Raw genomic sequence first — 23,577 nt, 5'->3', positions numbered from 1 at the left:
TGGGTAATTTCAGAAATCACCAATAGAAATTCATTGTTTCCCAAGTACCACGTTTATTAAAAGATCTTAATTTTTTTTTAATAACGAATAAATCAAATTTTAATTAAATCAGACTACCCTAAATATCATTGACTTGTATTATAAAATATCACAAATGACATGTAAATAGTAATTTCTTTGAAAGAGACAGTTTTTATGTAGTGTGTGTGAATGGTGTATGTGCAAAACCATGGTGAAGATTTTGCATTGTTGATTACCATGGTGAAGATATTTCTTTTTTTTAATGAAAAATCTTATTTTAGTTGAATAATTATTTTGATGATCAAACTAATCATGTTAAATAAGACAAATTTCAAATCTAGTAATCAATTTTATAAGTATTAAATTAAATAAATCGAAAATTTGATATTGATATTTCATTAAGTAGACTTATATTATATTTTTTAAATTGAAAATTTATAATGACAGTTTTTGAATCAAAATTCCCACTAATTATTTAATTAGATTTCAGGCTGGCAGATATTTATATATAAACGTTTTAATTTTTCATTACAATATTATGTGTTTGTGATATTTCAATTTAATTCCTAATTAAAATTTCAAATTATGTTATCCTTCCTTAATTATATATACTGTATCTTATATTATCCATCATAGTATATTATGTTACTACATATAGATTGTATTCTCCCAAATTAAAAGAAACCATTTTTGCTTTTGATGGTGACTTTCATTTGTCAAGTCACGATCTTGAATGAATTATGATGGTGGCCAACCTGAGGTATTCAGAGCTTGACCAACGGATTCCACACTGTAAATGAACAAATGGAATACAGGTATTTATTGGAAACAAAGAAATAGATACATAAACAAACTTCTCACTCAAACAACAACATTTCACTTTTATTTTTCTTACAAGATCAACAAACTAGTTATCTAATTAACAATAGCGACATCTCAGAATGCCATCCCTCTTCCCATCTTCTAGTTCTAACTCTTCCAGGTATAGCTACTGACCCATCAAGCTTCAGAGATTCAGGATTTTCACCATTTTAGCTTCTCAGGGAAGTACTGTAATATCACCATAACAACTTCATGTTAAGAACAAATAATGTATGAATGTGACGCAAGAGTGAAAATCTGGAGGTGATAGCTCACCTTTTCAATGAGGGAGAGATAGTATGGCTTGACCTGTTCCACATCTATCCGGATTTTGCTCTTGCTGTAAAGGTCATATTTGCTATACAGGATTGAATAAGAATATGGATAAGATAAGCATATACAATTAACATTGCCATAAGCAATTGAATTTTCAAATCAAGTTATCAATAAATTTACTTGAAAATCTGCAGCCACTTCAGATTCTCAACATCTTCCTGATTCATTAAGTGCTTATATGCTTCTGATCTGTGTAATGCTGCAATTTGGTGAAACTCAAATGTATTAATATCACTTAATCACTTAAATCTAAACATTAAACACATTTACATAGTCTAAATGAAATATCTCTAATAGTTACCATAGAATGAGTGGTATCTGATAATGAAAAGTGCCGCTGAAGGCAGAGTAGTCTTATTCTCCTTGGCCACCTAGTAATTTTACAAGCTAAAAGTTAGCTCAAATTCTTGTAAATTTATGAACAGCATATTAAATTTGATTAAGGCTTGACAATGTTACCAAGTACATGTAGTCGTCATGCCCCCACGACATCAATACGCTGTTTAATCCGCATCCTTCCTTGTAGACTCCATATTTAGTATTATAAGCAGAATTGTTATAGTCTGGATTTTCTTTGAAGTACTGTCACAACAAAGCAATATGCATCAGAATTAGCTTAAGGCCATCAAATTAGATACTCTAAAGCTGAATTATAATACCTTGCGGTGAATGATTGATTCATCGAAAGCACAACCGACAGGAAATGTATCACCTGCAATATAGATTTAGCCAGCAACAACTTAAAAATGGTCATATTCATAGCCGCATTTGTTAACTGGGAAATATGCAACTTACCAACAACAGCCCATTGTGGAAGCCCTCCAAAGCTAGGAAGAAGCAGCACCTTGCCAAGATCTGAAATCCACGAACAAAGTTAGCCTGCACGCGCAATTATGCTAGAATGTGATCAAACAGGAAAAGGAGTATACCATGAATGAGGCCAGTCAAGTGCAACCAATCTTCATCCGGGTAGTCTTTTCGAATAGCTTCGGCAGTTTGCAACAGGTGCTCAATTTGAGGTTCATCCAAGTCAGGATCACTCTCATCAACCACATTGTTTAGAAGCTCACAACATTCCCAGATGCTCATTTCAACTCTGTTTAATTTGCCATATTCTGCTCTCATCCTCTGAACCTACAGTGAGATCAAATAACTTGCCACAATTAGAACATTTACAGAAATAGAAACAAATTAAAATAGAAATTAATGAATTGCTTACAAAGTCATATGTCTGGTTAATGTGATTGGTTTTGTAGAAATTCTCTACCCCTTCTTGTCTCTCGCTTTCAGCATCATAATCTCTGCGCACATGCGTTCATTTTAGATTCAATTAGAACTAGGTTGGGAAAAACAATTAGAAAAAAACAAGATTTACCGGCTGTAAGCCACATTTGGAAAAGAAGATATGAAAAAATGGGGATCAGGCCCAATAAATGTTCATTGTAATTGACAATGCAACAAGTAAATCGAATAAAAATTAAAAAAAAAAAAGTGCCCTGTTTGGGGGACAAAAACAATCAATTAGATGACTTGTTGCCAAGACTTATATGCTGTATATTACTGGAAATATTCAACTTATTTATATTCCAATGACAAATTTTATTAATAACAAAATTCCTGTTAAATTTCAGGTTCCTGGGTGTCCAACATCAAGTTCAGGATATTCAAATCAAGTGACATGGGGCTTTGGCCTTCGAAATGATACGTTCAGTATTATTTATAATCCTTGATTAAGGAAAGGAGCATAATTAACTGTAGATTTATTAAGTAATTAATTAGGAAAAGTGATACCTAAAGTTTTGGCCAAAAGAATTGGTATGTGGCACCAGAAATCCACCATTTAACAACAGTTCATTCTCATCTTTAGACACATTCTCTTCATCAATTGGGACTTTCTTTTCCTGTTGCTCAACTCCTGATATTACAAGGAAATTTGAATAAAAGAACCATCATGGAAATAAGAATAATTCAACAAATACTGCATAAAACAAAATGCTATTTCAGTTTACAGACTCTTTGCTGAAAAAAAAAAAGTTGAACGTGTAAAGCAAAACTTATTTGCAGAAAAAAATGAACCCAAAGAAAACCCAGAAAGCTATTTTAATTTTTCAAGTAAAAAAAAAACCCATAAACATGCACAAAAAAAAATTTACCAAAACAAGGCTGATCAATGAGGATGATCATCCTGAATCAAAGCTCAAGGAGCCGAAAATTTCAACAAAGCAAAGAAAAAAAGAATAGAAAACAACCGTAGTGCTGAAGAAGAAGAAGAAGATATCAAGTGAAAGTTGCATCTTTGGGTGAATAAATGGGAGGTATTTATAGTTGGCCGGCGAGTCCTTCCCTGAGAATTTGGAGCTCCCGAGTCCTTCACTGAAAATCCAACTTTCTAATTATATGATAGCTATATTTTTATCAATTTTATATTCATCAGATCTTTCTTTGATATTTGTCATCAAATTGGATTACTGACGTATCGCATGCAAGTTGGCCTCGCAGGAAGACAGAACTGAAAGGCCGCGTTTGGGAGTCAGAAAGTGTTTTTTTCCAAATAAGGATTATGATGACAAGAGTTTTTTTTTTTTTTTTTTCAGAAAATATAATTCAATAACAGTTCTGGCGTACTATCATGAAAATTTATTTTAAAATTGAAATTTCTTCTAGTATTTTCAAATTTTCCACATTAAGTTATTACATTATATATTTAATAATTGAGTCCACTTGATATTTAAAATTTAAAATAAAATCTTTAAGGCGTTTAATTATATTAATTCTATTGGGAATTCGAATGATTTGTTTCAAAGAAATTAATATTCATGAAATTTTTTTATAAAATATTCATTCAATGGGTTGGGACAAATTAAATGCACTTAAATGATAATATTTAGTCTATAATATTTTTAATGTATTATAAATCAATTTTTAAAGCTTAGAGTAAGGGTTGACCCAATTAAAAATTTAATTTCGATCTTTGTTATTCTGATCGGGTTGATGAAGCTAGCATAACCTAAAAGCAACCCTCTCTCGCTGCACCACCCTCTTCCCTGGCCACGCTACCCTTGCCCCCGTGCCACTGGAGCACTATGTTCCACCAAATTTGTCATGTCATATCTTCACCATACATCTTGTTTCTTTTGTTACCTTAACTCATTACTACCAATTTGCTATCAAATCTGTTGTGTTTCTCCACTAGTTACTCCACAAACTCTTTATTCATTGCATACTGTAGCATTACTTGGTGCACATCATCCAGTTCAATCTAAGTCTATTTGTTTCAATAATTTAAATAAATTTTAAAATTGATCTAAATTTGATTGGTTATTGAGTCTCATCGAACTTGTTCAACCGATTGGTTTGATATAGTTTTAAAATAATTAAATATTATATATTTTAGTGTAAACATATATTAAAATCAATTAATGAATTAATTTGAAATAGCTATAAAAATACCTACTCTGAAAAACATATATTTATAATTAATTATTCAGTGTAATACTAATAAATAAAATGAAATTATATCTAAAAAATTGTGTTTATAATTTGATTATTGAGTGCAATATTATGGGATATATATACTTTATTTTATCTTCTTTTGTGTGTGTATATATATATATATATATATATATATATATATATATATATATATATATATATATATATATTAAAAAGCAATCCAAACAAAGCCTGAGTGATATTTAATCAAATAAAAAAGGTCTAGTGGGAAATTAAAATTTTGCTTTTATCATGTTGAGTTGGATGCCACAATTTCAGCGGTTCACGTGACCTATTTGTGAGGGTCCACTGACGTGGCACGCGGTGACTTTTTTTCCTTCTTTTGTTTTCTCTGCTCCTTTTGCTATTTCCAGTCTTTCTTTCTGTGATTACTTCCACTTCATCCATCTGTCTACCGACCGACGCAAGAATTTGTTTGTCAGATTGCGACGTCTCTCTGGAGCATTTACTGACAAGTGTATTCCGCAGAAACACACGTACGTTTGGCCTTGCTAAGGAGACAGCCTGTATGAAGAAATTTTTCTTCTTCCTTTAGAAGGAAAAGTCACATGTACTTCTTCGTACATTTATCAAATAATAAAGGGTAAATTATTTTTGACGTAATCTCTCCGGATCAAACCTGAATCACATTGGGTATTATACGCTTGGATTCCAACTAACCAAATTCAAATTAGAATTAATTTAAGGGAAATTAAATTTAAATTTAAATTTATCTCAAAATTATTCAAGTTTAATTGGCTTAAAAAAAATTGAGTTCAAATTTAAATTTAATGATATTTTTAACCTCGATTCAGTATTATAGTTAAACAATAAATATTAAAATAATATCATTTTGATATATATTAATTAAATCAATTTATATTAAAATTTTTTTATACTAATTAATCAAATCAAACTTATTTAATTTAAACTCATATTAATCCAAAACTTATATTTTAGATAAGATAAATTCAATTCAAATTTACCTCATCCGAGCATTCAATAAAATCTCACATTGATTGGTTTTTTCATGCTAAATTCATGCAAATAATCAACCATTGTTTGAAAAAACAAAATATAAAATATAAAAATTATTAAGACTACGTTGTGTCGAAATCTTTTTCAGTAGTTATATTTTTGAGAAAATTTTGTACTTTAAAAATTAAAAAATGAAAATAATAATTTAATAATAGTTAAAAATAATAAAATAATTATTAAGAATATAAAAAAAATCCGAAATTGTGATGACACAAACTAATGATAGAAGATAATCATGGGTGGGATTATGATAGCATTCATATCGGCGAAATAAATAAATATTATTTAATTAAATAAAAAATAAAATAAACATTTAAAACTAATATTGTAAAAAAACTTAAATCTAAAATTTTTTATCGAATATAAATGGGATGAATTGAGTTGATGAATGAAAGTTACAAAGACAAATGCTCTTTAAATAGAATTCTTTACTTAATTAAATTAGGATAACTTAAACATATAAGGAAAACAAGTTTGAATAGAATTAAAGTCTTAAATTAATTTATATAACAAAGAAACTTGAATTCTAAAAATTAAACTTTATCAGATATTAATTAAGATTTTTTAAACGATAGTTCTTTATTTATTTAATAATATTTTTGTAAATACAAATTATTCTTTTAATTAAAATGTTTTTTAATACAAATCACACCTATTAAAATATAACTTTTAAATATAAAATATTTTTAAATTCAAACTTTGGCTATTGATCTCTTGGTAATATTATTAAAGGAGCAAAAAGAAAGTAAAAATATATTATTATATTATTATAGCCTTTGTCAAGTTGTTACTTTCCTTCTTGTGGTGGAATGCACTTCAACAAACTCAGCATTTTACTTTCAAGGATTCCATTTTCATCTATTTGTTTTCTTCAGGACAAGCCCTTCTTACAAATTATCTACTTGTTATTGCCTCTTTAACAGAAAAAAAAAAAAAAAAAAAAAAAAAAACAAAAGAAGAAGCAAGATGATATATGCATTGCCTATGTTTGTCGTCAGAAAAATTATCATATAAATATTCAATTTTTATCATAGATATTCCAAGGCCATACTACCCCATCAATGTAATTAGGTTACTATCGATAGGGCTGGACTTGAATTGAACCTATTTGAGCCCGAGTTTTATTCGAATAAGCCCGAAACAAGTTAACCCTATAAAAACTTGGTCGAGCTCGAGGTACTCGTCAAATTTTTCAATTAAATTTTTTAATATAAAACGATATCATTTTAACCAATATATATTAAAATAATGTCGTTTTAATAACGAAATAGTTTAAAACTCGAGCTTGAAATGAGCCGAATCGAATTCGAGCCCAGTTCAAGTTTGGCTTTCACGAGCTCGAGCTTGAATTCGAGCTCTGCTATATATAAACCGAGCTGAGCTCGAGTCAAGCTTGACTTTGCTCGAATTCAGTCCTAACTATCGATAACATTTTTGGTCCAATAATCTGGTTTATTATGAAAATATTATCTACTTTAGATATATAGTCTATCATAATTTTGTCTCTGAACTTTGTAACCTAAAATAGCTCTTAACAATTTGAGAAGCTTACAAGTTATTTAACTAGTCAAATTCTCCCCCACCTAACCAATGTAAAATATATAGATAAAGTACAAACAGACTTAACATCTTTCTCGTATTTTGTTTATATGAGATTTGTTTAAGAGTATCATATTATCCAATTTTTTTTTTTTTTTAATGATCATAGAATCCTATTCAACTTCTTGGAAATGTAAACTTTAAGGTGTGATGATTGAATTCACAATTATTATTTCGAGTAATTTAGGATTTTAAACCCTAACTTTTCATAAACCACTCAAACTACCACTACATAGGGTAATGTCGAGAGATTGCACTGTAGTGATTGAAGTAGAACAGTGAACCGCTGGTATATGTCCAAATGATTCAAGAATCCAGCATATGATTCATGATATAAAATCTGAGTTTGTCAAGCTGTAAAGGCATGAAAGCTTTATTGGGTGAAGATACGAAAAGATTTCATTCACTGATAACCACAAGAATCAAATTGTTTTTGTTCTTCATTCATTAATGGCCACAAGAACCAATCATGAATCTTCTTCATTAACCAATCACCACAAGTTTCAAATCATGCATCTTCTCAAGTCCGATCTTGTAAAAAGCTGTCAACGGAGAAGGAAACAGTATTAGCTCTCATATTTCATAAGCATCCTCCTGAATGTAGTAAACAACATTGTTTCAATGAATTCAGACCTTAATGACAAGCTTGACACAGTCTACTTCCATTTTAGCATCATTACAAGAATAAAAAAATGGTTACAAACCGGGTCACTTTACTGTTCCATAAGATAAAGAAAAGGCTAGCTATTCAGCTTAATTCTGCTGCTGCGCGGTAACAGCAAAACATAGAACATTATTTTGCTGTGAGTTGGTGCTGAAATAGGGTCGAAGCTCTTTCTAGAAAGGAATTTCTTGTCTAAGGAACACGATAAGGAATGACACCCTATGAAGCGAAAGTTATAATAGCAACAGCCAGGCACATTTTTGGCATAGCTTGGCATGTGGGTAGATAATTATCCTATCTCCCAATATAAAATGGAACTGGAATTTGATTCATAATTTAAATTTGAATGAATGGCAAATAATGGTCTAAACGAAGATAAGGGGGAGTTGGTTATCTCGAAAAAAATCCTTAGAGCTAAGCCCTTTTAAAGACATTTCCCTAAAACTTTCACAAAGATAAATACAATAATGGTAGACATTGACTCCTCCATCAATGGACCAAATTATATTTAAAAGTCCTGTCGTGTTTTGTTCATTTATGTTGTCCTGGTTCACCTAAAATTACAATATTTGTTAAGATTGTAATTGTGACAATTTTTATCATAATATATTTTAAAATATTGTGACGATATGACAAATTTAAAAGTCCTCACAATAAACTTAAAATAACGAGTTTCTTTTATAATGGTGTTTGATAAAAAAATTTATCATTATATATGTGGTATGATGAAAATTGGATTTATTGTGGCAAAAAAATCTGTTACAAGAAGCGAAATATTTTATAGTGACTGAAGCAGAATCTAACCACGATAAGCCCACACCTTGGAAGACTGGTAGGTCGTTGAGATCAACTTCCCCTGGATCAGTTCCATAAACTGCAGCCAAAAAAGCAAGAAAAAGGTTCTCATAGGTACATGTCTTACCTTTCTCCCTCCAGATACATGAGAAAGATTCAAGAACTACATTTGTCATAGATTCATGCTGTGTGAATAATGAAAATAAATATATGACTTCAATGATACGACTTTAAGGCCTTGGTTAACATCTTGAGAATGACAATAGAGAATCTAATGACATCTTCCCAGACTTAAGTGTAAAAGTTACATGCTAATTTTATTCTCTATCAAAGTATCTGGCAGAGCTAGGGTTCATCAAGATTTAAACATCATCGCCAATGAGATGGCATACGCAATATGCCCTGTAAAATTAATTTGGTGTTTAAATAACAAAGACTTTAATTTTTGTGGATATATAGTGCACGTGTTCACTCTTTTATAATTTATAATACTATCATAATTTTACAAGGATGTATAGCTAGTCATTCAACTAATAATATTTCCTCAAAAACGCAGGAATCTTAATATGCTTACAGTAATTCTTCCTTTAAAAGCATTTTCTAGTAATTATATATATAATAAAGTCATATCATCTTATAAAATGTTGTGTTTTTACTATCTTTATCGATATTTTGGAGTAAACATTCTTATTTAATCTCATCTAGCCAATTCTTAGCTTTGCTTCTACTATCTTACCTGCTTAAATAAGATGTGTTTCTGGGTTTTCATTGTAACCCGTTTGCTTCTTTGTTAATATATTTTTAATTACCATAAAAAAAAAAAAAAAAAGAGGAACCAAAGAATATGACAAAAAATTTAGAGATGGTCATTTATTTATCATGTTAATAAATTTTTATAACATTGGATTGTCTTGAATTTATATATGAAAATATGTTTCAAACTTTGAAGTCAAAAAGATACATCCCGATACAATAATAGATAGTGTGTATTACTATCACATTTCTCGGATATTTAGTATTTCTCAAAAGAAGAGTCTTTTTGACTTGCTTGTTGATTAATTTTAAGCCTTAAGAAATGCAATTCAATGGTGGAAATTGCAGCACTTGCCATTAAAAAATAGCCTGCCAACCTTTTTTCTCCCCTTCTTTGCGACTTAGAAGGATTTTTCACATTTTTATATATCAAGAATTATCATGTTAGATCGGAAAGGGCAAAAGGAAAAAGGAGATGGTGGGTTTTTTCTTTTTTTAATAATAAAATTGAAGCATAAAAAACTTTTAATATTATTGGGATAAAAACATGTTAGTTGGATGGTGCATGCATTCTCTCTGTCAGACAGATTTTATTTCATAAAAAAAAATATATATATATAGTGACAAAATTATTTTCAAAATAAAGAATCATGATATAGAATGAATATACAACCAATTTGTGTTAAAATATATGAGAGTATTCTAACTTTGACTATGAACGCCGGAATATTTTGACTATCAATAAGAAAAGGAAAAAAAGAAATCATTCAAAACATTATTCCTGTTAATGCCTAAGATCACTGAAAGTTTGAACTTCTCAATGATGGGATGCTAATGAAGAACTGCTTTTAAATGAATATAGATACTTCTAAGATACTGACTTAAACAAGTGATTAATTTTTAATTATTATATAACAATCCTAAACTTCTATGCTATATAATTTCCAAGACGGTGATGGGCACCTCGCTTTCCTGGTTATGAACTTAATGAAATATAAATATTTATTTATTAATATGTTCAAGTGTTTCCTCTTTTCAGTTCTAGCTGGTTTAGCTCTTGCGGTTTCTCAGGTTGTTGCCCAGGATCAGACAGGTTACTTAATTTTGCAATTGGATAGCACAATTTGATTGCAATTTATTGGCCATCTTTAACTAAAAATCTCTGCGTTTTTTGATTTTTCATAGGTTTCATCAGTCTGGATTGTGGGTTACCAAGTGATTCTGAAAGCTACAATGAAACAACAACGGGGTTACATTACATTTCAGATTATGATTTCGTTGAAACTGGAGTTAGTAAGAGTATATTGCCCGAATTTCAGGCGGGGAAGCAGCAGGAAACGTGGCACCTCAGAAGCTTTCCTGAAGAACTCAGAAACTGCTACAGATTCAACCTCACACAGGGCAATGAATATTTGATCAGAGCGGTATTCCTATATGGTAACTATGATGAGCTCGGAAATTTACCCAAATTTGATCTGTATTTGGGGCCTAATAAATGGGAAACCATATCATTAACAAACGCATCAACTGTTTCAATCAAGGAGCTCATCCATGTCCTCCCAAGAAGTTACTTACATGTCTGTCTTGTGAATACTGGTTCTGGGGTTCCTTTCATTAATGCTATTGAGATCAGGCCTATGAACAATGGCATTTATAACAACACTGAATCTGTATCCTTGAATCTCTTTGCTCGGCTAGACGTTGCTTCAGAATCCAATCAGACAATAAGGTGAACTTATAATTTTTGTTTTTTTTAACTTATAGAACGCCATAGTTTTACCAATTCTCTGTATTTGAAAATGATGCCTCAGGTACAAAGATGATGTCTATGATCGAATCTGGATCCCGTATAATAAAGATGAGTGGAAACAGTTGAGTACGAATCTTACTATTGATTCTGACGGTGACAACAGTGGCTTCCAGCCTGCATCTATCGTCATGAGGACTGCTGCGGTGCCCAAAAATGTTAGCGGATCTTTGGATATTTCATTGAAAGTTGATGATCCCAGCATTCAATTTTACACTTATGTCCACTTTGCTGAAATTCAGAAGCTTCAGGGTAACGAGTCCAGAGAAATGAACATTTTTCTGGGAGAAGAATATTGGTATGGACCTTTTAATATTGATGGTTACTTGTCAACAACCACAATATACAGCATATCGGCGTCGTCTATCAATGGTGGAAATTATACAATATCAATTCAGAGAGCTGAAAATTCAACTCTTCCTCCCATCCTCAATGCCATCGAAATCTTTTCTGTGAAAGACTTCTTGGAGCTGCAAACCGACGAAAATGATGGTATTTTCTTCCTACCATGTAACACCACTAAATATCATTTTCAGTGTAGTTCCTCTATCTGTCCAAATATATATACATACTAAGATTCCCGTTTTTTGTATGTTGTGAACATATTAGTTGACGCTATAATGAAAATCAAGTCCAGTTATGGGCCAAAGCGAAATTGGCAGGGAGATCCATGTGCTCCTCAAGCATATTTATGGGATGGTCTAAATTGCAGCTACAATGGTAATGACCCACCTCGAATTATATCCTTGTAAGTATATGCCTAAAGAAAATCATTTTCTATAGAAAGTTTTTAGATTAATTAATACAAACTTCTTACTAATTGATATGAGAACGAGTTCTTCAGGAACTTGTCCTCGTGGGGTCTGACTGAAGAGATACCTCCATACTTGATCAATCTCACATCAATGGAGTATCTGTAAGTACATTTGTATCATTGCGATCAAATTATGATTTTTCATTTGTATACGATATGAAAACTTATCATTATCATTTTAGGGACTTATCACACAATGATTTAACGGGATCAGTTCCAGAATTTCTAGCTAAAATGCCATCTTTGACTGCTCTGTAAGTAAATTGAATTTCATAGTCGCTGTAAATGAAATTTTCCGGGAAGAAGTGTGAAGAGAATCATTTTTACTACGATCTACAATGCAGAAACTTAACAGGAAACAACCTCACTGGTTCACTTCCGGTTGAACTCATTGAAAGATCAAACAATCATTCACTATCATTAAGGTATTATATAATTCTGTTTTTCATTTTAAGTTTTGAAAAAATCATAGCACATACTGCAGGAATTAAGTTGATTATTAAAGCTAGTTGATTATGTGACGTATTCTAACTTTAGCTTTCATCTGGTTTGGTGACATTATTAAGTGTTTCTGGGAATCCACATCTTTGTACATTGGTGTCCTGCCAAAGGAAAAGCAAAGTCAAGTTTGTTATTCCAGTAGTAGCAACAACCACCTCATTGTTTGTCATCTTAATAGCATTGGCTATTCGGTGGAGTCTCATAAGAAGAAAACAACAAGGTATAGGAATATCAATTGTTGCAGTAATCAATATAGAAGTTCTTACTCATAGAAGACATAAAATTTCTTCAAAATAAGATCCCTGATAGATATATGCCTCGTTAAACTTGTCCGCTTATATCAGCTTTAGGAGACAATGCAAAAGTTGCACTTGAGTTTGAAGGTCGACTATTCACATATTCGGAGGTCTTGAGGATCACTGACAACTTCAAGAGGGTTCTTGGCAGAGGAGGATTTGGAACAGTTTACCATGGCAGCTTGGATGACAGTACTCAAGTAGCTGTGAAACTGCTTTCTTCCTCTTCAAGGCAAGGACATAAAGAGTTTCAGGCAGAGGTATGGAGCAACTGCAACTTATTCTAATATTTTCCTATTTTCCTATTTTCATTTTTACATTACAGTTGTGGCTTTGAATTTCAGCTCAAACTTCTGATGAGAGTACATCACAGAAACCTTACAAACCTTGTCGGGTGCTGCAACGAGGGCGCTCATTTGGCCATTGTATATGAGTTCATGGCTAATGGAAACCTAAAGCAACATCTTTCAGGTGGGTTCCCTTCAAACTTAATTTTAATTTGTTCTTACCATGAAAGAAGCGAGATGATGTTGTATCAGTTTTCATAAACAAATGCAGATAGAAAAGAAACTAGTTTGAGTTGGGAAGACAGATTGCGGATAGCAGTTGGTGCTGCTCGAGGTTAGTGTAAATTCCTTAAACAAGACCAATAGCATTCAGTTTACCTGATGATAATAGTGAGTAAAATTTTTCTGAAAACGTAGGATTGGAATACCTGCACATAAGCTGTAAGCCACCCATAATCCACAGGGATATTAAGTCCACAAACATCTTATTAAATGAAAAATTTGAAGCCAAATTAGCTGATTTTGGCCTATCCAGAATTTACCCCTCAGAAGGTGGCACTCATGTTTCCACAGTAGTTGCTGGAACCCCTGGCTACCTTGACCCTGAGTAAGCAAATTTTCATTGCTCATCTTATAAAATTCTAATCAAATTGTTTCATAAGCTTTGACTTTATTTTTTCTTTTATGTTTATCCAGGTATAATATAACAAATCGGTTGAACGAGAAGAGTGATGTTTATAGTTTTGGGGTTGTTCTTTTGGAGATAATCGCGGGCCACCCCATGATAACAGAAGTTGAAAATGAAGATAAGCACATTCACATCAGTGAGCTGGTTACTTCCATGGCTTCAGAAGGACATATTGAAGACATTGTTGATCCTTGTTTGTTGGGAGAGTTTGAAGTTGTTTCTGCAAAGAAGGCTGTTGAAGTAGCACTGAAATGTACATGTCATACCTCCTCCAAAAGGCCAAGCATGAATGAGGTGGTGGTAGAATTGAAAGAGTGCCTGGCAATGGAGTTAGCTCGAAAAACCAACAGCCGTGGCATTGGCCCTCATCCTGCAAGAGAAATAAACAGTATGAATTGGGACAGCGAGTCTTCTCTCCAACCAAGATAGGGCGCTTAAGAAAATGCAGTACTATGACAAACAATAGCAAATCTATGTTCCTTCTTTCCTAAATGATATTCTGAAATTGTCAAAATTAAAGTCAGAGATAGAAATAAAATTGTGGACAATTGGGCTGACAGACTAATGTGTGTTTTACTGATAACCAGAGACCGCAATGTGAACGACACCCTTCAAAATAAGAGAATAACATTCAGTAACACCCATTTCATTTGTGAGTTTTTACAAGATGATATAGCCTTTCTAGTTTCCTTACGGAAAAAAAGTCTATACATATATAAACATAAACTAAACACTTTCTGTCCATTACTTTTAAGCTTCTTTCACATCAATGTGGAATCGAACCAAGTCGAATTGGATAACAGAGAAGATATGTGAAGTTTTACATATTTTCTCAATTTTCATCACATCTTCTCATTCAATCATCATCATGTGCTTACACCTATGAGAGTTTCTAATAACTTCACAACCATTTGTGGGTTTTTTGGTGTCTTCGTACAGATGAATAATCCAAGTCTTTATCCTCTATGAAGGAGATCTCGAATTTTATTTCAATTTGTCCCTTGTTTTCGGGGCAACTAATTTTGTTTTTGGCCCTTACTAGAACCCTTCAATTGTATTCTTTGTAAAACATAATAATATCGAGTAATTCTTACTATTGAGGGCTCAATCGACCAAGTCAATAGACAGTGTACTACAGCACTTGTACTTCTCAAGAAATAAACCTCTCATTACCACGTTAGAGTTTGGACTCTGAGTCAACCCGCCAGTCCACGTTAGAGTAATTCTTAGGTCTTTTATTAATATTTCTCTTCATTACATTTATTTTGTTAGAATGGTCAGAGTCAAGATATATACCAACTGCCGACTTCGGCTAATTTTGAAGAAAGCAATGGCATCCTCTTTCGCTGCACGACACAACACAATATACGTTACAAAATTGCATGTTGGACGGAGCGGACATCAGACCACAGATAATGTTGAAACCAGCCAGTTTTTCTGATTGTTCAATCAGCAGTTTTAGACATATAGGGACCATATGAAAATGATTTTTTTGTTGTTTTTATTTTAACGTGAATTTTACTTAATGCATTTCAATTACTTATTTTCTACGAAGATTCATCGTTAATCTAATTGTGAAAGAAAAAAACTCAAAAGCAAAGACATTTATTTATATGTAAGAAGATCCAATCAAGCCTTAAATTCAGGATATTAAAATTTTTATCATAAAAAGTGTGTATTTATACAAAAATATAACACATTTAAATATTCATACTACGATAACTGTCGAGTTTCAAAAATATCTCTGTGTTACTATTGAACACGCGACTCTTGACTTTGTTGACTGTTTATCCATGAACCAACTTTTGCAACCGATAGTTTGAAAATCTAATCATACAAAAACTCAAACATTAATTGTTGAGGGTAAATTATTTTTCCCGGTTGATTGTATGATTAATTGATTATTGATAATAAATGCATTATTTTGTCAAATTTAGAGTTTGAAAATGAAAATAAGATTTGATTTATTGGTTCTAATTTAGTTCATCAGAGTTAAAAAGTGAAAATCAGACCATAACAGATTGGCAATATATATATATTATATGGCCAGCCAGCGATTTTATATTATAAATATAAATTAATACATTACCAATATTGAAAATATATTGTCTTAATGTTGTGTAAGAAATTATTCCTAGTTTTTAAATATTTTATAGCTGGCAAATCGTCATTACTTGACAATAATAGTGTAATACATTGGAAATTAACAATAAATCACAAATTATATACTTTGAATTGTCAAGCCTTGAACAGAGTATTTTAAATGTTCATCCTCGCCGCCAACCAAGTGGTGGCCTACTGGATGTGACAAATCAGATATAATATATATATCAAACATTTTAACATTTAGTTAATTTATTCTGTCGGAGGTCTTTGCCTATCAACTTGAAAAATATAATCCCCAATGGACAAAATTAAAATTAAATTAAATTATAATTAAGTAATCTAATCGGGTGGGGGTATTTTTCCCGCCACGTGTTTATTTTACATGAATGAATGATAAGTTCTCACATTTAAATTTTAAAAACGATTTTTTGCTATTTTCTATTGGATAAATGTTGTTAAATTTTAGGCAAAAATACAAAAAAAAAAAAATTACTTATAGTTTTTATCTTCTAAAATTTAAATATTAACGTGATAAATTTAATTAGTTTTGTATATTTATTTTAATATTAAAATATTAAAAAAATTATAAATTTATCAAATAAATGTAAATTATATATTTATCTTTTTTTTTTTTTACAAAAAATAGTTAATTTTTAAAAATTAATTTATCTTCAACTTGTTTTCTTTGAGTTTTTAATTATTGATTCATAAAATTCATGAACACGTAACCCCATCAAACTTTCTGACTAAAACACTATTTTGATTAGGCAAAACCCTTCTTTTATGGTCTTGTTCAATATAAAGTCATCTGCAAACTTCTTCTTCCATAAGAACAGAGCACACGACATGATTAAGATGTCAATGACATTGATGATGGAATCTTTGAAGAAAGCGTTTGTGGAGGGAAATAGGTCGAGGTGGTCATTAGCCACCGTCACCGCCATCCTTTCACCGCCTCCCATTCGAAATTGCCACCACAACCACTCACACCACCATTGCATCAATCCTGACTACAAGAAGTGACTAGATTATCCAAGGAATAGATGTGCAGATAGGATGGATATGAATCAAGCCGAATCTAAACATCTCGTGGCTCAAAGTTTTGTTCAAGTCTAATTCGAATGAAAATAATTCGATTTGAATTTGACTCATTCAAATTCATAACTCAAATTTATGGTTTAAATTTATAATTCATTAGTAAAATAAAATTGTTTAACAATTACTTAACATAATTCGAATAGAGACAGAAACCAAATTTGAACCGAATCGATTAATTTGTTCAACTCACGAGCTGAATTTTCTCTCGCTCGAGTTCGGTTTGGTATTAAAACGAGATAAACTTTCTAACTTGAAGTTTATTTAAATTCGAACTAAGCAAATTTGAATCAAATTGAATCAGCTCGGTTTGGGTCAAACATTTTGTGCATATAGAAAGAATCGCTGAATTCGAAACCGAAATTGAAATTGCCTTTGAAGTCTTTAAATTGAATCTCCTAGCAAGAGAATAAAACTCAGTTTATTTGTTTGTTTGGTAGAGACGGAGAATGTTGCAGAGCTGAAACGAGAGAAGAGGTGAAGATAATGTGCAAGAGGTGGGATGATTAGGCAGGATGATTGGTTAACGAGAAGAAGAGTTGTTTGGTTTGGGAGGGTGTAAGATGATTAGGCCGGATTGTTAGGGTAGGAGTTTTCAAAGGTAGAATTAATAGTAGGATTTTTGTCAAGCTCAATAGTTAATATTTCGGATAATATTTTTAATTCACTATTTTTTCGGTTAATCACCTTTATACCTTTTAATTCTTAAAGTTAACAAGAAAAAATTAAAGAGAAAGTTGGACGCTGTCCTTTTTCAAGTTCATGGGTGGCAAAGTGTCATTTAGATCAGGGAAAAAATCAAAAGGAAAATAATAGTTCTCTCTTCTAGACAAACACAGTAAATGGATGGCAGAGTCATTATTGAAAAACAATTTTCTGTAGTAGTTTGTGATGGCTTTGCAAGATTTGTCTCATCCTGAATTAGATGCAAGATTTGTCTCATCCTGAATTAGATGCAAGATTTGTCTCATCCTGAATTAGATGCTAACAGCTGACTGTACTCTACAACCTTGATGGATTTCGTAGGCTGTAAATTACTATTCCCTTTCCATGATATCTTCGGACTATAATTTGGTCAAACTTTTCTCCTTTGGCTGCAACCTATGGATCCCGCCTATTACATTGACAAGACTGGCCAAATTAACACTTCTTAATTTGATCACATTCCCTGGAAGAAACCAGAGAAGATGGCCATGAGAATGTTTCACTGTAAATGCTTTGCATTTCTAGTTGCTTTTGCCTTTTTTCTTCTGCAGGTTCATGCTCAGGAACCAGGTCAACTTTCATTTCTGAATCTTTTTATTTTTTTTTTAAATTAACACTGATTGCCATGGATAATGTAACTCGGAACTAGCTAATGATTTTACTTCTGTTTCCAGGATTTATCAGCATAGATTGTGGAGCAACTTCAAACTACACTGATCCAACAACTGGCCTTTATTATGTTTCTGATTCAAGCTTCATAGCAACTGGGGTGACCTACAGTGTGTCTGCAACGTATCAATTAGACAGTCTTCAAAAACCGCTATGGAATCTCAGAAGCTTTCCTGAAGGATCCAAAAACTGTTACCATATAAAAGTCACCAAGCAAAGTAGATACTTGATCAGGGCAAACTTCTTTTATGGAAATTTTGATGACAAAGCTACACCACCACAATCATTTGATTTGTACCTGGGGGTTAATCAGTGGGATTCTATTGTTCTTGGCAATGTTTCCACCATCGTGTTTAGGGAAATCATACATTTTTCGCCATCAGATTATATCGACATCTGTCTGGTGAATACAGGCTCAGGGACACCATTGATTTCATCTCTAGAATTCAGGCAACTGAAAAATACCACTTATGTAACTCAATCAGCTGAGTCGCTTATAATCTATGCAAGGATGAATGTTCAACCTATTACAAATGCAATACTCAGGTGAGCCATTTAGGTGACAATTATGGCTACAAATTTAAGATAAGTTCACTCTATGCTTAACTAGCAAGAAAATTTTTACAATCCTGTAGGTACCCAGATGATGTTTTCGATCGAAGATGGGTATCATATAATGATTCCACCATGGATCAGTTGACTACCGATGCCACAATTGATGCTGGTCGTCACAATGGCTTTCAGCCTCCACAAATTGTGATGAAAAGTGCTGGGATACCAAAAAATGTAAGTGAGCCGTTGCAACTCACTTTCACACCTGTGGATCCGACTTCGAAGATTTATGTGTACATGCACTTTGCTGAACTTGAACATCTTCCTGCAAATCAGTCCAGACGATTCAGTATTACTGTGAATGGAAACTACTTGTATGGACCTACTAGTCCAACTTACTTGTACACATTCACTGTATACACCTCTTCATCCTTGAGCGGAGCACAATTGGTGTTTCAAATAATTAAAACTGAAGATTCAACCCTGCCTCCAATCCTCAACGCAGTCGAAATTTATGTGGTGAAAGATCTCCCCCAATCAGAAACTGAGCAAGAAGAGGGTAAGCTCTTCCAAATTGCTAGCATCTAACAGTACAGACAATTTTTAATACTAATTATTCTGCTGAATCTGCAACTTTAGCTGATGCTATCAACAATATCAAGTCATTGTATAAGATGAAAGATTGGCAAGGAGATCCATGTCTTCCTCAAGACTACTTGTGGGCTGGACTTGATTGCAAGTTTAATGGTTATGATCCTCCAAGAATTATTTCCCTGTAAGTTTATGTCTTCAATAACACATTTTATTTAACTTTTTAGTTTGATTTTAATGACACTTTGTTAATCAAATGAATGGACATGAATTTAGGGATTTGTCTTCAAATGGGTTGACTGGTGAAATACCTCCTTACATTTCCAATCTTACAATGATTCAACAACTGTAAGTATATATAAATCTCCATCTCACATGATTAATTTAGTGAATCTTCAGCCTATTGAAGATGAGATCAATTGGTTGACTGAACAAATTAATTTTTTTTTTAATTTTCAGGGATTTATCAAACAATAGTTTGACTGGATCAGTGCCTAAGTTTCTGTCTGAACTGCAATTCTTGAACACCTTGTAAGTTAATTCTTGGGATTTATAAATTGAAATAGGATGTGTCTTGGTAACAAAACCAGGGATTAATTCATATTTCTGGTATGAATTTTGCAGAAAGTTAAGTGGAAATAATTTCACAGGTTCACTTCCAGTTGATCTTATTGAAAGATCAGAAAATGGTTCCCTATCATTAAGGTACGATTTTCTTCCTGTGAACAATTGTGATGCCATATGAAGTCAAATACACTTTGAAATTTTCCGATTCAGTGATATTTCTGAAAAAAGTTTCCCATCCAAGGTTGGATGAAATGACCGATTTCCAACCTAAGTTTGAAAAGATCAAATTTTCACTTGTATGTTAAAGTCAACCTTTAAATTTAATTGTAAAAAAATATTTTTATTATTTTGGTCAAATATCTTAATGAGTTTTTCATATCAAACAGTTTTGTTTACAATTTTCTCTGGGCATTGTAATTCAGGTTCAGCTCTGATTATGGGTTTACACCTATATAATGGTACTTACATTTATTTATTTACCATAGCAAGAATTTACTAAATTTTATAAGAAATATTCAATTAAATTTGTACTATTTTATATTTATTGTTCTTAAGTAAATAAAGACCTGATCAATCTTGGGCTGGATCAATTTGGGCTTCAGTCTGGCAATCTGCCCAAAAAATGGAGTGAACCCCCAATTTGCATTGGGTCAGTTTATTTGATACTTATAATTCTCAGCTCTCACATTTGTTCTCACTGGTGTTTGATTGAAGTGTGGATGGCAATCCCTATCTTTGCGCTTCAGTTTCATGCGCCAAGAAAAAGAAGAACAATGTTGTTGTTCCAGTTGTAGTAGCATTCGCTGCCTTGTTCATACTATCAGCTGCATTGGCTATTTTCTGCAGAATTAAATGTCCAAGACGAGGTATCTTTTTGCATTGCTAGCATTAGTAACCCCAGAGTCCAGAGCACATGCACCTGAAATTTTCATGTATTTTCACATGTATCTTAGTATTATTCTTACTCTGATTATTGATTTAATCAGGACATATATGGGGAAGAACCCCAAGAAAATCATCATATGTGTTAACGGAAAAGATCAGACGATTTACATATGCTGAGCTCTCGATGATCACCGGCAACTTCAAAAGAGAACTTGGTAAAGGAAGTTTTGGAAGTGTTTACCATGGTTACTTGGATGATGATACTGAAGTTGCTGTGAAAATTCTTTCTGAATTATCAAATCAAGGATATGAAGAGTTTGAAGCAGAGGTATCATGTGAATCTTAATAGAACTTGCATTTAGTCTTTTGAGCTTGCTTACTTATTATGTGCGTGCGATGTGAAGTCTAAAGAGATTTTTTTAATTTACAGGTGAAGCTTCTTCAGACAGTGCATCACAGAAACCTCACACCCCTTTACGGATATTGCGCTGAAGGCAAGCAAATTGGGCTTGTCTATGAGTACATGGCCAATGGAAACTTGAAACAGCATCTGTCAGGTTAGTTTTTTACTAGACCATTTGATAATTAATGACTTCATTTTCTGAAACTTTCAAACCAAATGGATGACAAGAGAGATAATCAAAAAGAGAAAACTTAGAATCAGTTGTAAATTTATTTGTTTTTCTGTATGGATGTAGATAAGAGTGCAGATGTCATGAGTTGGGAAGGGAGACTTCGTGCAGCGGTGGAGGCAGCACAAGGTTAATCAATTTGCAAGTCTTTCGTTTAGCTTTCATTTAGTTTCATATTTGTGCCTTTAGGTGAACTTGGCTAAGGGAATTTGAAATGCAGGATTGGAGTATCTACACCATGGCTGTAAACCACCCAGAGTACACAGGGATATCAAGTCTGCAAACATCCTATTGAGTGAAAACTTCCACGCCAGAATAGCTGATTTTGGGCTCACAAAAACTTTCCCAGTTGAAGGTGGCACTCATTTGTCAACAGATGTTGCTGGTACCTTCGGCTACCTTGACCCTCAGTAAGTAATTTTCTTCATCTCATACTTGAAGTGATCAAAAGAAAGAACACCTTAATAAAGTTGGTTTAGCAAGATTTACCCACCTTTTATTTTTATTTTTTATGGAGTAAGTAATCTTTTTGAACTTGCAGGTATTGTCAAACATATAGATTAACTGAGAAGAGTGATGTTTATAGTTTTGGGGTCGTTCTTTTGGAGTTGATCACAAGTCGACCGGTGATTGCAAATAACAATGGGAATAATCACATAAGCCAGTGGGTTGGTTCCATGATTGCACAAGGAGATATCAAAAAGACAGTCGATCCAAGGTTAGGAGGAGACTTTGACATCAACTCAGCCTGGAAAGCTGTTGAAATGGCAATGCTTTGTGTGTCTCAAACTTCCGATGAAAGGCCAAGCATGAATTATGTAGTGAGGGAACTGAGTCAATGTTTAGAAATGGAGATTGCTCGGAAGGAAAGACGTGGGGTTCAACCAGGAAATCATTATGAAATGGTGTCCCTAAATTTAGGAACTGATCTCATTCCTTCAGCAAGGTAGTACTTTCAGGTCAGCAAATTAAGATGGCTTTTCGAGTCTCACTGCTTCTTCAACTTCAGATGGTGTCTGAATTCTATGAAAAATCAATTAAATGTAATGGTTTTGGTGCCTCAGTCAATCACATTATATTCTGTTACAACTTTTACTTTAGTGCTTGAACTGTGATGTTTCTATTTGTAATCACAATCTTATATACTATGAGTGTTTTGTATGATTGCATTACAGATTTCAGGTTTGCTTTATATCCTTGGTTTATGCCTTTTATTTTATCACATTGGTGATAACAATAGCATTAGCATATCAATTGTAAAGTTTATTATTTTTCGTTTTTTAAAATTAACAAAATTGATAAAATATTAAAATTTAAAAAAAAAATTTAGATTCAAATCTTCTTTATATTTATAAAACTTTAATTTATTTAATATAATCCGACTATTATATTTTGAGATTTATTCATTTGACCAAATCAGAAAGAATTTTCCCTTACCAAAACTAGTTTTCTGGTTATCTATCTATAAAGTTAGACAAAAAGTTTTAAGAACACAAAATGCTTCAAATGTCATTTGGGAATTTGTGTCCAAGACTAAATTTATGGAGCTACTAGCTTTTAGGGAAAGTGGACCTAACAAAAGTCCGACATCCGAAAGAAAAACTATCTAGGAAAAAAAAGGCCAACGGACTATTTCCCACCCAAAGTATGTGTTTTTCTCAAGTTTCCCCTTATTAACTTTAAAAATACTATTTACTCACCTATGAACTATTAAATTTAACAGAACCCTAACCCCTGAAAAATTTATCTCATTTTCCCTTCTAAAATTTCAAAAACTAATAATTTCCCCAACCTAAGTTTTAAAAAATAGCATTTTCCCCCTT

At 32.4% G+C, this 23,577-nt stretch overlaps 2 protein-coding genes and 1 pseudogene across 2 annotated transcripts; 2 read left to right on the top strand and 1 right to left on the bottom strand.

The window, feature by feature from the left end:
• Positions 1-818: 818 nt before the first annotated feature.
• On the bottom strand, positions 819-3,500 carry LOC123206362 (inositol oxygenase 1-like). Its single transcript, XM_044623548.1, has 11 exons — positions 3,372-3,500; positions 3,010-3,133; positions 2,438-2,519; positions 2,148-2,352; positions 2,014-2,073; positions 1,878-1,930; positions 1,678-1,800; positions 1,520-1,589; positions 1,339-1,417; positions 1,159-1,240; positions 819-1,071 (listed from the first exon to the last, which is right to left on the bottom strand). Exons 1-11 carry the CDS (start codon positions 3,400-3,402, stop codon positions 1,045-1,047), a joined length of 936 nt encoding a protein of 311 aa, XP_044479483.1. The 5' UTR covers positions 3,403-3,500; the 3' UTR covers positions 819-1,044.
• A 7,022-nt stretch (positions 3,501-10,522) lies between these two features.
• On the top strand, positions 10,523-14,549 carry LOC123206357 (annotated as a pseudogene).
• Positions 14,550-18,222: 3,673 nt separating this feature from the next.
• LOC123206364 (LRR receptor-like serine/threonine-protein kinase IOS1) lies at positions 18,223-22,946 on the top strand. Its single transcript, XM_044623550.1, has 13 exons — positions 18,223-18,428; positions 18,533-19,073; positions 19,163-19,638; positions 19,719-19,854; positions 19,947-20,018; positions 20,130-20,201; positions 20,295-20,375; positions 20,952-21,103; positions 21,224-21,450; positions 21,553-21,679; positions 21,821-21,883; positions 21,975-22,164; positions 22,296-22,946. Exons 1-13 carry the CDS (start codon positions 18,341-18,343, stop codon positions 22,702-22,704), a joined length of 2,634 nt encoding a protein of 877 aa, XP_044479485.1. The 5' UTR covers positions 18,223-18,340; the 3' UTR covers positions 22,705-22,946.
• Positions 22,947-23,577: the final 631 nt, after the last annotated feature.

The sequence above is a fragment of the Mangifera indica genome, unplaced genomic scaffold (genome assembly GCF_011075055.1).
Source record: "Mangifera indica cultivar Alphonso unplaced genomic scaffold, CATAS_Mindica_2.1 Un_0033, whole genome shotgun sequence".
Lineage (NCBI taxonomy): Eukaryota > Viridiplantae > Streptophyta > Magnoliopsida > Sapindales > Anacardiaceae > Mangifera > Mangifera indica.
Note: the sequence above shows the minus strand (reverse complement) of the source record. Positions and strands in the feature narration are given on the sequence as shown.

Coding starts and splice junctions, on each gene's coding strand:
- LOC123206362 (XM_044623548.1), bottom strand. CDS start 3,402: ATGATCATCCTCATTGATCAGCCTTGTTTTG. Junction 2,520..3,009: donor TCTTTTGGCCAAAACTTTAG/GTATCACTTTTC, acceptor GCATGTGCGCAG/AGATTATGATGCTGAAAGCG. Junction 2,353..2,437: donor TTAACCAGACATATGACTTT/GTAAGCAATTCA, acceptor ATCTCACTGTAG/GTTCAGAGGATGAGAGCAGA.
- LOC123206364 (XM_044623550.1), top strand. CDS start 18,341: ATGGCCATGAGAATGTTTCACTGTAAATGCTTTGCATTTCTAGTTGCT. Junction 19,074..19,162: donor ATTACAAATGCAATACTCAG/GTGAGCCATTTA, acceptor ACAATCCTGTAG/GTACCCAGATGATGTTTTCG. Junction 20,376..20,951: donor AATGGTTCCCTATCATTAAG/GTACGATTTTCT, acceptor GTTTGATTGAAG/TGTGGATGGCAATCCCTATC.